The sequence below is a fragment of the Miniopterus schreibersii genome, assembly GCF_964146895.1.
Source record: "Miniopterus schreibersii genome assembly, chromosome: 8".
Taxonomy (NCBI): domain Eukaryota; kingdom Metazoa; phylum Chordata; class Mammalia; order Chiroptera; family Miniopteridae; genus Miniopterus; species Miniopterus schreibersii.
The window spans coordinates 3,215,736-3,230,520 of record NC_138109.1 but is presented as its reverse complement, the minus strand read 5'-3'; the positions used below and the strand labels follow the sequence as shown (position 1 = coordinate 3,230,520).

The following is a 14,785-nucleotide window of genomic DNA, read 5'->3' as shown; positions in this document are numbered from 1 at the left end:
GCTTAGGGAGTGGACACATACGCAGCGGCAGGGGGCTCCCAGGAGTCAGACGGCTGAGTCAGGATGTGAGTCCTGTGGCTGTGAGAGCTGGTCTGAGGCTGAGGCCCCTGGTGGACGCCTCCTGCCAGAGTGGACTTACCCACCCGGACTGCGCAGGTAGGTGGTTGTCGTAACAGCTGTTGTCCACCTTCGAAGCCCTCTGTGGATTATAAAGCTGTGTTTAGACACTTCTCAGTCTATGCAGTTGACAGGATTTTATGTACCCATTCCACAGAGCAGAACACCGAGTCTCCGAGAGGTCCCCTGGCCTCCGGAAGGCACACGGCCGGTGGGCGGCAGAGCAGGACCCAAATCCTAGACATCCTGCTGCAAGTCCCACCTGGACTATGACCCGTGTTTTCCCAGCAGCTGTCCTGGGTCTGTGAGGTGACCCAGGAAGGCCTCCCCGCAGGCAGGCCTAGGCCAGGGGCCCACAGGGAGCTGGAAGATCTCATGTGACGGCTGACAGGCTCCACTCCTCCCCACGGCCAAGGCCCGAATCCACCCCAGCCATGATGCGCTGGGCGGTGCCCACCTGGACAAAGTTAAGAGCCAGAGCACCTGGATTGAATCCTGCCTCCCCTTCCCAGCTCGGTCGGCCTCAGCGAACCTTGCCTCAGTTTCCTCATTGGTAAACTGGGGATTTTAATGGTAACTACCTCACAGGATGGCCATGAAGGAAAATTCACTGAAAACTTACAAAACCTGGAACAATACCTGACGCATAGAAAATACTCAGTAAATGTTAACTGCTGCCACTGTCATCACCACCGTCACCATCATAACCACCATCACCACTATCACCACCACCACCGTCACCACCGTCACCATCACCACTATCACCACCACCACCGTCACCACCGTCACCATCATAACCACCATCACCACTATCACCACCACCACCGTCACCACCATCACCACCACCACCATCACCATCGTCACCATCACCACTATCACCACCATCACCATCACCATCGTCACCATCACCATCGTCACCATCACCACCATCACCATCACCATCGTCACCATCACCACCGTCACCATCACCATCACCATCACCATCGTCACCATCACCACCATCACCATCACCACCACCACCACCACCATCACCACTGTCACCACCACCACCATCACCACCACCACCATCACCACCACCATCGTCACCGTCACCATCACCACCATCGCTGGGGCCGAGGAAGCCCACACTGACTGTCCTCATGTGAGCACTGCCCCTTCGTGGACATCCTTCCCTTCACTCCCACCTTAGCCCCACAGGGAAGGTGCCATCTTTGCCTGTGCAGATGGAGCTAGACTTTGCACCAGGGCCACCCCAAGGGGACGCTCCTCCTCACCGCAGTAGACCTGCGGGATTCGTGGTGAGGTGGCCACTCCTCCCCACCCCGAGCTGCCATCTCATGGGTGTCCCCAGGTAATAAGAGCTGGTATTCACTGAGCGCTCCCCCGCACTAGACACCGTCCCGAGCGTGCTGCTTGTATAAAACCCGTCCTATGAGGTGGGTGCTATTTTTAAAGCTTTTTCTTAAAGTACAGCATCTATACTGCAAAGTTTAGATCTCAAGTTCATGGCTTGGTGAATTGTCACAAACTGCACACGCCAGTATGACCAGTACTCGCATCAGGAAGTAGAGCATCTGAGCTTCCTGAGAGCCCCCCGTGTCCCCTTCCTGTCACTCTCCCCCTCCGTGACACCCTCTTCCTGGCGTCTCACCATGTGGGTTAGTTTGCCTGCCTCGCGTGCCATAAAGGCCACCATAGGACACACGCACTTTGTGTCCGGCTTCCTTGACATCTGTCTGTGTGGCTCATCCCCGCGGGGTGTGGTTGTCATTCACCCCCCTGTTAGACCCAGTCGCCCACCATGCGCAGGGACGGCAATGGGGGCAGCCCTCGCGCTGAAGGGTGGCCCGGTGGCTCCCAGCGCGGAGCTTTCATAGGCGGCGCCCGTGTGAACTTGAGTGCGGGCCCTTTGGCGAGCACCCCCGGCTCGCTTGCTGGACATATGCGGAGGTGGCACTCTTTTTATTCCTCTCTTACGGTAGGATGGGGTAGAAACTGTTATCTCCACTTAATACATGAGGACAGAGGCACAGAGAGGTTAAGGAACTTACCCAAGGTCACACAGCTGGTGAATGGTGGAGCTGGGCTTTGAACCCAGTTGTCTGTCCGCAGAGCCTGGTCCCACGTCCTGTCCAGGCCCAGATTTCTCTTGTGCTCCCTCTTCCGTGGAGACCTGATCTGATCAGGGTCCAGCACCCATGGGAGGCCCACAGACATGGTTGGGTGGTGTGATTGACGGCCAGTATTGAAAACTAAAGAGACATTTAGGACGTAAAAATTATGATAACCTAGAGTTCAGGATTCTCTTGAAAGGTCGGAAGGCGTGGGTGCGGGGCCAGGAACGGTGGGAAGGGAGAGACTGGCACAGAGCGGCAGGAGACGGGAAGACGCCAGGAGAGGGGCCCGGAGGCAGGAGAAGAAGATGTCATCTGCGCCGAGGCCATTCGACACGCGAGGACTGTGGGGTCACAGCGCAGAGGTTAGCGGTGACCTTGACATGTGGTGGACACGCCAGAGCAGTGCCAGAGAGGATGGGTGGAGAGGGGCAGAGGCTTGCGGGCACAAGGACACAGTCCTGTGCAGTTTTGGTCCCAAAAGGAAGAAGAGAAACGGAATGAGAGCTGGAGAGGGAAATGGGACGGAAGGCCAGCTTTCTGTTAAAGATGTGAGAGAGCCCGGCTGGCGTGGCTCAGCGGCTGAGCATCGACCTGTGATCCAGGAGATCGCGGTTCGATTTCCCGTCGGGGCACTTGCCCAAGTCTCAGGCTTGATTCTCAGTAGGGGGCGGGCTGGAGGCAGCCAATCAGTGATTCTCTCATTGATGTTTCTCTCTCTCTCCCTCTCCCTCCCTCTCTCTAAAATCAATAAAGACGTACTTTTTAAAAATTTTAAAAATAAAGATTTGAGAGAGAATGAATTGCATGCTCGTGGGACACTGGGAAAAAGCCAGTGGAGGGTTCAGTCATTCGGTATTTACTGAGCACTTACTAAGTACCAGGCACTGGGCTCAATGCTGAAGATACTGGGGTGATCAAGGCCGGCCAGGGCCCGCCCCCAGGAAGCATATGTTGCTAATCAGGGATGAACTTAAAACTATGTAAGTAAACCCAGTGATCCTTCATCTGCCTGTGACCCGGTTGAGAAAGGCCACCTGCTCGCTCACCTGTAGGCGTCCAGATTGGGGAGTGGTTGCCACCACCTCATGGGCGTGAGTGCACTGGTTTTCCACCTAGGAGAGGATTGGTGCTCGCTCGGTTGGTTAAATGGAGATGACCTCGGGTCCATGGACTGCGACGGTATTTAGCACAGCGTGGGCCAGACAAGACCCTTAGACGTGCCAGCTCTGATCGGTCCGTGATGGCATCTGCCTCCCCACCTGAGGCAGAGCCAGCCGACCTGCACCTCCCTCCTGTGCCCCGGCAGACCTCTCCAGTCGACCCCGATTCCTCTAGAGCTTGGTTGATGAGTCATGTCTGCATGGCCACAGGATTGGAAACTGAGAGCCTGTGTTCCTGGTATTTGCCTGTCTTGCCCCAGCCAGGAGGTCGGGAAGGTCAGGCTGCTTAGCTTTTCTAGGCCGCACGTGGAGAGAGGAGCTGTGGGGATTCTGGAAAGATCTTGGTCCTGAACATCGAAGTACGGGGGGGGTCAGGTGCCAGTTCCACCTCTCATTGGCCTCATGAGCAGTCCACCCAGTGTAGCAGGTGGTGAGAAGGAAAAGGGAGGTTTCCATGCCTGAGGAGCAGAACCGGCCCAGGTCAGACCCTGGACCCAGCCCGACCCACGTCCACCCAGGCCTGGCTCTGGGGGTGCGGTTTTCTCAGCTGCCACCGGTGGCTGCCACTTGTGCAGGCGCATGGTTAGCTTTTCTCTCTTCCCCAAGTGCCACCTGATGGGGCAAGAGCCTGCTTATTAACCTTTGTAAGGTAGGTTGAACCCTGACCTGTTCTTCACTCACCTTGCTCAGCTCGTGTACAGGAAAAATCAGTAAATAAACCAGTGTATGCCCGTCCCAGGGCCAGAGCCTGTGGGCGAGCTTCCCGGGGCCGTGCCTTCTTTCTCCCTCCCCGGGGCCTCTTCTCCGGGCCCTTTTCTCAGACTCCAGCCTGTTGGTCAAGCCCACCTGTAATTTTTGAGGCCTCCTGGGGCCTGAGGTCAGGCCTGGGAGCCCGGGGAGTGGGAAGGCAGGAAGAACCGATAACATTTAACAATTCACCTGTTGTGTTCAGGTGTCGGGTGATGTCACCTAGAGCTTAACTGCTGGGGACTTGCTCAGAGAAGTTCCAGGCAGTTTCTGAGGCCCTCCGGTGGGTGTCATAAGTTGCTGCATGTTTTTAATGGAATGCTGTTCCCTGTGGAGAAAACAGGGCAGATGGTGGCCTGGGCTGGGTGGTTCTGGTGGGTTCATTTCAGCAGGGTCAGGGTCCCATCAGCTTCTGGGGCTTTGGGGGGTATCACAGGCTCACCAGATCTCCAGCTCCTTCACGTTGGGGAGCTGCCAGTTCAGAGCAGGGATAGACGTTTAATCAAGGACTTGCTTCCCTGGTTGGATCAATAAAACTGGGAGGTGACAGTAGGGACTCTAGAAACAGATGGACCTGAGTTCAAATCCTGAGAATGCCACTGAGTGACCCGGGAGCTTGGGAGAGAAACATAATCTTTCTGAACCGTTTTCTCGTCTGTTAAAAAGGGGATAGAAATAGGGCCCCTTCTCAGCTCTCGGGGCGACAGGCAGCTGGGACCTCGGGAACTAACTTGCTGTTGGTCCCCCAGCCATGAAAGCCGACCGGAAGCGCCTGAAGGGCGAGAAGACAGACCTGGTGAGCCAGATGCAGCAGCTGTACGCCACGCTGGAGAGCCGCGAGGAGCAGCTGCGGGACTTCATCCGCAACTACGAGCAGCACCGCAAGGTCAGGGGCCGGCCCTCCCCGCGCCCTGCCCGCCCCAGCCCCGGCACAGGTGTGCCTCTCAGACCCCAGGGCACGGCCTCTCTGCTCTTGTCACCTTGTGCTCACTTGGGGAGGCCCCTGACATGTCTGGCATGGCCTGGGCACTGAGATGAAACGGGCACAGCTCCTAGTTGAGGGCTCCATGGCTTCTGGGAAAACAAACATGGACAGGAAGGCTCAGTTGGCGACACTGGGTGCTCTGGATAAAGGCTGGCCTAGGTTCAGATCCCGGCTCCCCATGTGTGTGCCCTTGGATATCTCAGCCTTTCTGAGCCTCAGTTTCCTCATCTGCCAAACAGTGACCGTGGTGCAGCTGTGGTGAGGGCTGCGGTGATGAATGCAGAGCACTCAGCGGGGTGTCTAATGCGTAGTTAGCGCTCAGCAAACGTTAGCTCCGCATCTTAATAATACCATAAAAAATGTGTGAAGAGAGAGCTGGGGAGCAACAGTGAGACAGGAAATTCTACATGCAGGAAGATAGTCTTGGAAGGCTTCACAGAGGAGGTGACTACGAATCGGGCTCTGTGGGATGAGTAGGAGTTTATGGTGAGATAACTGAGGAACTTGGTTCAGCAGTTATCTGTCTGATATGTGGTGTGAACATGCCAAAGAGGGTACCAAAGCTTAAAGAGTCAGCCCCCCCATCCGAGCAGGCCTCAGTGAGCCACGGCATCTGTGGGAGGGAGTTGTAACCTTCTGGTGTACAGGGCAAAAAAACTGGAAAACTGCTCATGTGCATGACACCGCATGACGAGGGCTGTGACCACTATTCACTTGTACTCTGGGGAGAAAATAGAGGCTAGAGGTTTGTTCAGCTCTGTTGGCCACGGAAGGTTTGGTAAGTTCCATCTCCCACTAGTTTGTGGCGCAACTGGGATTTGAACCCAGGGCTTTCTCACTGCAGAGCCTGAGCTCCTGGCCACATGCAGCGGGGCCTCCCCACATCTTGGGGTATCTCCAGGCCAAGAGGGGGGCTCTGCACACCCGTGGTGAGGCCTGGCGCTCTCCCCCCTCAGGAGAGCGAGGATGCCGTCAAGGCTCTGGCGAAGGAGAAGGACCTGCTGGAGCGCGAGAAGTGGGAGCTTCGGCGCCAGGCCAAGGAGGCCACGGACCACGCCACGGCGCTGCGCTCGCAGCTGGACCTCAAGGACAACCGCATGAAGGAGCTGGAGGCCGAGCTGGCCATGGTGAGACCCCCTCCCAGCCCTGCGCACTCACCCGGGGCGGTGGGCTTGTGCAGGGAGGCAGGGCGCAGACCTCGGTTCACCCAGGAACCCTGGGGTGGGGTGGGGTCCAGCAGAGTGAGGGGGTTGGCCCGGGGGGGGTTGTGTGTCTGTGATGATGGCATCTTCTTCCCACGCCAGCCCTGAGCCTGGGGCAGCCTTTCACCCGCACCTGGGCCTAGGAGTCCATCCATTCTTCCGCACTCCCCAGACTACTGTAAAAATAAAAGCCCATTTTTGTTTAAAAATACACATATTTGTTTAGGAAACCATTTGGGAAGAAATATACCAAAACCTTAGTAATGGTTAGCTCTGGGTACCGGGATTACAAGTGAGTTTTAGTTTCCCTTTTTTTTGCCTTATTTTCATCTATAGTGAGAATGTCAAGGAAAAAAGTGTTACATTTTTCTAATCAAAAACAAACCTTCAGAATACTTCCAAAACCGGTTTTCTGTGGTGGTGCACAGCCGCACGTGGGGACAGGCCCGTGGTGTGTCTGGGCCTGGTGGGAAACTGAGGTCCAGGGCCCCGGAGTTCTGTTCTCCCTGCTGCTGTGTGATCTTGGGCCGCTCCCTGAACGTCTCTGGGCTTCAGTGGCCTTTATCTGGTAGTGGGGTGGGGCTGAAGGTCTTGATCCCACCCTTTGTGCTCCACGAGGTGGCTAGGAAGCGCTAGGGAGCCCCCGAGGGGTAGAGAGGCCTACCTGGCTCAGCGTCCTCCTGCAGAGCACTGATGTGAGCAAACTGTGGTTACAGCCATGGGTTCTGGGTTCGAATCCAGCCCCCATCCCTTTCTAGCTGTGTGACCTTGGGCAGGATCCTTCACCTCTCTGAGCCTCAGTTGCATCAAGTCTGCATAGGGGTAACTGTATATATCTCCTAGGGCTCTCATGAGGATTTCAGTGAAACCATGCGAGGGAGGTGCTTGGCACGGCACCTCTACATGGTTAGTGATGGCACAGACGGAGGTTTTCTAAGGTCACTTCCTTCAGGGCCAAGGCCGCCCTGGGCTGGTCAGGATCCATGGGTCCCTCTAGGGACCGGTTCGCGCTCTGCCTCCTGGGTCTCCTTGTCCGATGCTGACCCCTAGTGGTGAGAACTGCCCAGGACCTGCGGCTGTCAGGTCCCCGCTTGGGGTGGCGGTGGGGGGCTTCCCACCGGCCCGCGGTGCCGGTGCCTCTGCTGCCTGCCCAGGAAGAAGGGGCCATTCCACGTCCCCAGCAGGTGAGGCTCCACCTGGGAGAGGAAAGCGCGCGGAGACCTGAAAGTGACCCTGCCCCGGCCTCTCCCTGTGATGCCTTAAAGGGCTTGTTTCAGGGACAGCTGGACTTCCCGTGTGTGGCTAGGATTGCTGCAGGGGCCAGAGCGGAGTGCTCACTACCGGGTGCCAGCAGACCCACCCAGCTGCTCATTGCTCCGCCCCGAGTGCACCTGCTGGGCAGCCAGGATGGATGGGGCAGGAGGAAGGGAGCAGCTGCCCACTTGGAGTGGGGCCAGGACAGGGGGCCGGGACACACGTGCGCCTGGAGGGGAAAGCAGATGTGGTCCCGAGTGAGGGGCGGGGGGCGGGGAAGCATGAGTGCGTGAAGCGGGGCTCCTGCCAGCACGTGGCAGCTCCGGGCCACACCCGGCCTCGCTCCTTCCGCGGAGAGGTCGCTCCCTTGTCCTGGCACTGAGTTCACAGAGCTGATTCGCTGGGCCATGAGTCCCACGCGGCAGGGGCTGGCTTCCATTTATTCTGCGGCTTCCATTTATTCTGCGGCTTCCATTTATTCTGCGGGTTTTTACCACGTGCTTCACTACACGTGCCCAGCCCCGGGCCAGGTGCTGGGGACTCCATAGCGACTAAACACGCCCCTTTCTCTGCCTCATGGACTGAGTCTGTGTCACGTATGCTGGTTATTTTCTTGTCCCAGTGGAGCGTGGGCACCGAGGAACCCACAGGGGGCTCGCAGTGGGACACCCAGGCTTGGAGCCCAACTTGGATGTTGTGCTTGCTGAACACTCTTGGAGAAGTCGCTTAACCTCTCTGAGCCTCTGGCTCCTCCTCAGTCCAGCACAGATAACTGCACACTTCCTGCTTGAGGCCCAGGGCTGCTGCACTGAGCACAGGAAGATTTTCTAAGCAAGGGAGGAGATTATTACCTGGCAGGGGGGTGGGGCCGACACCCTCTACTTGACCTCCCTCCGCCCTATAGGTTTATACTCCCTGGGGCTGATGGTGGGAGGGGAGCCATTTCACAGACTCCTGGGGTGGCTGAGCTGGACGGAACCCTAAAGATCTCTTGGTCCAGGCCCTTCCTTGTACAGATGTGGAAACTGAGGCTTAGAGAGGGCAGCGACGTACCTAAAATAACACAGCTGGTCAGCATGATGAGGCTGTTTGGGGCTTTAGGCCAAGGACTGTCCATTTATCAGCTGGACTCTCCACTCCGCCAGCAGCTGAGGCCTTGGGTGAGGTATGGAAAGTTGTGGAGCAGGAGAGATGGGGTGAAGTCTTTCATTTTATCTGTGTTCAAATTAGGGGCAAAGCCAGAGCTCACAGTGGCTCTGCCATCTGTAGTGACCCCCTGGGCATCAGATTTCCTGGAGAGCTCAGTGTGGGACCCTGGGGACCCTCCTTGTGCCCCTCTCCCCTGCATGAGCCTGGGGAGCCAGGTGGGAAGTAGAAATTGGCTGTGATGAAAAGAATATGCGTTAATACATTGCTAATATGTGCCGCTTTTCTACCCAAAAATAATTTGCATTTGTTTCTAATAAAACCTCACATATCCTGGGAGGGGTAACCCAAAGCTGAGAGAGACCTCAGTCACTGGGTGGAGAAAGGAAAAGCTGTCTAACTCTCCCCCCCCACCCGCCCTGACTCAGCCCCACGCTGTCCGTGTCCCGTGCATTCTCACCGTGACCCTGAGCGCCAGGGTGAGGACTGGCTGTCCCCAGCCTGCATTGTGCAGCACCTTGTGAAGGGGGAGGGAGATCACAGGTTGATGTGGGGGGAGCCAACACGGTGGAACCCAAAGCACCTTCAAATCCCAGCTGGTCCTCAGAGAGCCCAAAAGAATGGGTAATATGTGGGTGCGTGGCCCCCTTTTCTCTCCTATTGCTAGTCTCACTTGGTGGAGTCAGGAGCTAAGGGGTGTCCAGGGGAGCCCCCAGGTGAGGTCTGCCCTGCAGGTGCCTGGTTACTGATGGCTCTCGATGCACAGCCCCAGATGCCCTGGGCCAGAGGTCAGTTCATGGTTTCTCACAACGGTAAGAGGTCCCCTGGTCACGGCACCCTCTTGTTTCCCGGCTCCCTCTCCAGGCCAAGCAGTCCCTAGCTACGCTGACCAAGGACGTCCCCAAGCGGCACTCGCTCGCCATGCCGGGCGAGACGGTGCTCAACGGCAACCAGGAGTGGGTGGTGCAGGCCGACCTGCCGCTGACCGCGGCCATCCGCCAGAGCCAGCAGACGCTCTACCACTCGCACCCCCCGCACCCCGCCGACCGGCAAGGTGAGTCCCCTGCCACCGGGACCCGGGGGGGGCAGCCTCTCCGTCTGCACTGTAGCCGCCTGGGGGGTCGGGCAGACGCCAGGGGCTCAGGTAACTGAGGAGTCTCAGAGACGGGCCTCGGCCACGGCTGGATCCTGGGGCTCAGACAATACCTGCGTCTGTCTGTCTCTCTTCGTCTCTCAGCCCAGCCTGCCTCCAGTTGGCCTCGTTTTTAGTTTGTCTGTTTCCACGAGACAGCGGAACAGTCCGCAGCAGTTGCGGGCTTCTCGCTCCCAGCTCAGGCGTCCAGAAGGGGAACCAGTCTCTTTCTCTGTGTCCATAGCACATCCCAAAGGAGGACTCTGACTGGCCAGCCCGGGTCCCATGCCCACCCCCGGACCAGTCACTGTGTCTGGGGCCCGGTGCACTGGTTCTGCAGCCTGGCGCACATGGCATCCTTGGCAGGGGAGGCAGATAAGCTCCTTGAGTGACAGCACCACACAGTCACAGGGTGTGCCAGAAATAAATGTCACAGGTGTTTGCTGTGGGCACTGGCGGGAGGAAGGGCCCAGCCTCTGGGCAGCATCTGCGCCCACTGGCCATAGTACAGCCCCGGGCCCCTCTGCACATCTGCCGCCCACCTGGCTCCGTTCCCGGTTACTCCGGTGAGTGGCTGCCTTTGTGTGACAGGTGTGGGTTTCTGTCACATCACCTGGCTGGGAATCCAAGTTCTGACTCCAGAGCCCCTCCACACACCCCCCCACCAGACCTTATGGCCATTGGCAGCTAGGACTGTCTTTCCCGGTAATAGAGCCCTACCTGCTCCCATGCTGCCTGCACATAGTAGGCCCTCGGCCCGTCCTGCCTAACAATGCTCCCTGCACCCTGGGCCTGCGCCTGCAGCCGGACAGTGCTCTGCTGGGGGCTTGTGCGGGCTTCCATCTGTGCCTTTCACTAACGACCGCTGACTGAGCACCTTCTGCGGGCCAAGCACCTTGAGCTCTGGGGTCAGCATGGACAGGACACCCAGGGTGCCTGCCCTCGTGGGGCTGACACTGCAGGTGTGAAGGCAGGCAACACCCGTAACTAAGCTGACACATAGATTACAGCCTGTAATTAGCACAGGGAGAGAAATCCACAGAAAACAGGTGCTTGGGTGGAAAAAATAAGGCCTGGGGAGAGCTGGTCATCGAGGAAGGCCTCTTTGGGGACAAGCCTGATGAGAATGTGCCCGATGGGCGGCAGGACCAGCAGGGACTGAAGCAGGGGGGAGATGGCGTGTGTCGGGGACTGTCAGAAGGCCAGGGTGACACAGCCGAGGCTGGCGGGGTAGGCGGGGCCGTATCCCTCGGGCCTCAGCTGGTGTGAGGAGTGGAGGAGGCCGGCCCCTGGAGGCCACCGTGGTCTTCCAGGAGAGAGATGCTGTTGGCCTGGGCTCCAGTGGTGGCAGCGGAGTTGGAGAGAAGTGGGTGGACCTGGGGTTGTGTTTAGAAGCACTGCTGGTGATGGGGTGGGGCGTGGTGGGTGCGGTGGGGGGGAAAGACGAGCTGATGGAGGCCTGTAGGCATCTTGCTTGGGAAGCTGTTGGGATTACACCAGGTTTAGGGACCGTCCAGGTGGTGGGAGGGAGCCTTGTGAGGACAGTCACTGAGGTCCCTGGAGACTCCACCTCTTCCTCTCCTTCACTTGGTTAAGAGCAGGGCTAATTGGATCCAGAGGCTGTGATGGGAGATTCCTCCCGGACGCTGCTCTGACGACACGTGGGGCTGATTAACAGAGGGGCAGAGAGCTGGGCAGGTGTCTTCCCTCCAGCTCAGTGGTCTCGTCTGTACAATGGGGGAGTGGGTGGAATCGCCTGCAGGGCAGTAAAGGCAAGGACATTCTCTCCATCCCTCGCTTACCAGCTGTCCCTGCTTTCCAGCGGTCAGGGTGAGCCCCTGCCACTCCCGGCAGCCCTCTGTCATCTCCGATGCGTCTGCTGCGGAAGGTGACCGGTCGTCCACGCCAAGCGACATCAACTCCCCTCGCCACCGGACGCACTCCCTCTGCAACGTAAGGCCAGCAGCAGCAGGGCCTGGGCCCTGCCCGGACGCCGCGGGGGCGGGCGGAGGGGTGACGACGGACTCGCTGTTTCCTCTCGTCCACCCAGGGAGCACTCTGGCGGAGGCATTTCCTGTTCTGTTCTTTCCTTTTGCAAGAAGAGATGGATGTGGGGAGAGAAAGAAAGGAGGCCCATTTGCTCCTTGTGTCCGGGAGGGCAAGGAAAATCCAGAGGAAGGCGGGCCTGGGTCGGCGTGGGGTCTGCAGCCGGGCTTCCCTCTGGCGGGCTGAGACCGCGGGCTTCTCCTCCCGACGTGACCCTCGCAGCTCAGGGCCCGGCCAGCACCTGCGTTCCCTGCAGGGCCAGCTCTCAGTCTCCACCTGGGAATGAGCCAGGTTTTCTTGAGCTTCCAGAAGCCTTGGCACGTTTTGCCTCTGGAGAGGTGTCATGAATTTGTTCTAAGTTTGTTGGCTCTGCTTATTTAATCAAATACTCTTTGATTGCATGCTGGGTGCCAGCTCCTGAGTGCAGGCTCCCAGCTGTCCCTAGTCCCCTAGCTCTCGATGAATAGTAGGGCGGGTGGAGTGAGGAGGTGAACGAAGGTGGGTCCTGTGTCTGAGGACGGGAGGATGCCACGTGTAGGCTCGAACATGAGACATGGAGGCTGGGTGTGGGGGCCGCCCTTCATTCCTGTCCCATCACATGGTTGATCATATGAGGGCTCCCCTGCCATGTCCTAAAGACAGAGACACTATAGGCTGGGTCTTCAAATGCCTTAACCAGTGAGATAGATAATAAAAAAGAAATGAGGTGAACATAGTGGGAAAGAAAGATACAAAAACGATTATTGCCGATGATATGATTACCTACCTGGAAAACTCGAGAATAACCTTGAAAAGCCATTAGAACTAATAACAAGCTAGTATATAACGGTGCTGGTTCAAAATCAATTTATAAAAGCCAGTAACTTCTCTATATACAAGTAACCATAATGGAAATATTTTTTTCTCTCTATAACAATGAAAAGCTCTTATAAAAATAGCTAAGACTAAACTTAAAATAAGTTGCTGCGTGGGCAGCGGGCAGCAGGATTGCTGGCCTAGGCCCCACTAAGGGCTGGGACTCTTCTTTAAAGGGAACCAAGGCAAAGAAGGTGGGCCACTAGCGGGGCTCTGACGTCTATTCTCTGGTTCTGAGGGCCATGGTTAAATTGTACCTACAGCCAGCATCGCACAGCGCGGCCCAGAACCTTCTAGCATCTGTGCACAGCCCTAATGAGAATCCCTTTGCAAGAGCCTTTGGGTTTTTTTGGCTCGCTTGATGGGCCCAAAGGGGCTCTGACAGCCGAAATGCTGTTAGAAAATCCATTCTGCAGAAAGGTTCTCTGAAGGCCTCCTGAGTTGCATGGGCGCAGGCCTAGCCTTTTGCCCAGCTGGGCCTTCGCACAGACCTGCTGCGACAGGCGGCAGGCCCGGCACATTTATTTCCACATTCACCTGAGACATAGCCCTGCAGCCAGGAGATGGGTGCTTTGCTCAGCCGGTTGTCCGGACACGGGCATCTCAGTGGGCACTGGCCTCATTCTTTTCCCATACATTTGGCAAAGATGGCCCTGCCCAGAGTAAACCTGTTTTAGCTGCCGGCCCTGAGTTCTGTTTGTACACCCCGAGATAGGACTAAAGACTAAACTACCATTTGTTCCGTTCCCGCCCACCCCCAACCACCTTCGTCCCACATAGCAACGGCCGTGCACACAGGTGAGCCAGGAAGAGCCTGAAAGTAGCTCCAGGTAACCCTGTCCTCAGGCATCCGACCTGACGACACAGGAACCGCCCAGGGGGCACCTTGGCCTGCAGTTCTGGAAGCAGCCACCAGGGTCTCCCTAGTAGGGACTTCTGTGATCCAAACTGTCTGCCCGCCCGCCTGGCAGGACAGACGGATTCTGGGATGTAGCGAGCGCGTTTGCCATCCACTTTCACACACCACGGGAAGGGCGAGCTGGGCCAGGAGGAACCAGACTGTCCTGAATTTGCATCGTAGCTCTGCTGTTAATGAGCTCCGTGATGCTGGACTCTGGAGTCTGTGTATCTGTAACCAGTGAGTCCTCCTGCCCTTCCACAAAGTAAGAGATTCACTGTGTTTGTGGGGGGAGTTGGAGGCCACAGTTCCCCGAGGCTTCCTGTTCCAAAATTCTTTATTTTTGTGTTTTTTCTATAAAGTGGTATTTCTTTAGGTAAAGCTCCAAGTCTGACCAACCTCCAAGTTCTAATACAATAGACCGATTGGGACAAGAACTGAGAAGCCTCTGAGTAACTGATTTGTTGGTCAGAGGATGTAGGGGGTCAAGAGGCCAGAGCAGGCAGGAGAGCATCCCGGGGCCTCGGGCCAGGCGCCCTTATCCAGACAGCATCTCAGTGAGCCCCAGGCCCTCCCCACCGAGCCATCTGGGAGTGTCCGCTTCAGGGGTGGGGGCTGGGTTCCCCACGCAGAGGCAGGGTGGCTTCCTCTCATGGGCGATCACAAGCCTCACGGGCCACCTCTGCTCTCGTGTGTCCCGTGTTTCTGCCGTTTCATCTTTGTCCTCTCCTTTGGCTACAGGGCGACAGTCCCGGCCCAGTTCAGAAGAACCTGCACAACCCCATTGTACAGGTAGGTGTGCTGTCACCGGGTTCTCGGGCCCTCCCTCCACCCCACCTTGACCGTGGCTTCATCCCTTGTGCCCCTGGGCCCTTGGCATCCCCACATCCATACTTGGGCACCCAAGGCAAAGAGGAGTTAAGGAGTCGCATGTGGACTGGCACCTGAATCAGGCTGACCACCTGGGTCTGCCCTTCCGTGCCCTCTTCTGCACCTGTAAACCTACTAAGTGCATCACACGTTCTCCATCCTGCTGCCCTGGCAGAGTCTTCTCCTGGCAGCCAAAGTCTGACTGGCCGAGCCACGCGCTCCTTGTCAGGGTGAGGGCAGCATGACCTGGAGGGTC

At 57.4% G+C, this 14,785-nt stretch overlaps 1 protein-coding gene across 6 annotated transcripts in view; it reads left to right on the top strand.

Moving 5' to 3' along the window:
* KAZN (kazrin, periplakin interacting protein) overlaps positions 1–14,785 on the top strand; it is a 266,984-nt gene that overhangs the window by 220,443 nt on the left and 31,756 nt on the right. For all 6 annotated transcript variants that reach the window (XM_081146243.1, XM_081146244.1, XM_081146242.1 and 3 more), the window contains 5 exons: positions 4,891–5,027; positions 6,083–6,253; positions 9,593–9,782; positions 11,683–11,813; positions 14,401–14,451. In XM_081146243.1, coding sequence (XP_081002369.1) covers positions 4,891–5,027; positions 6,083–6,253; positions 9,593–9,782; positions 11,683–11,813; positions 14,401–14,451 — 680 coding nt within the window. The remainder of the gene's footprint in view (positions 1–4,890; positions 5,028–6,082; positions 6,254–9,592; positions 9,783–11,682; positions 11,814–14,400; positions 14,452–14,785) is intronic.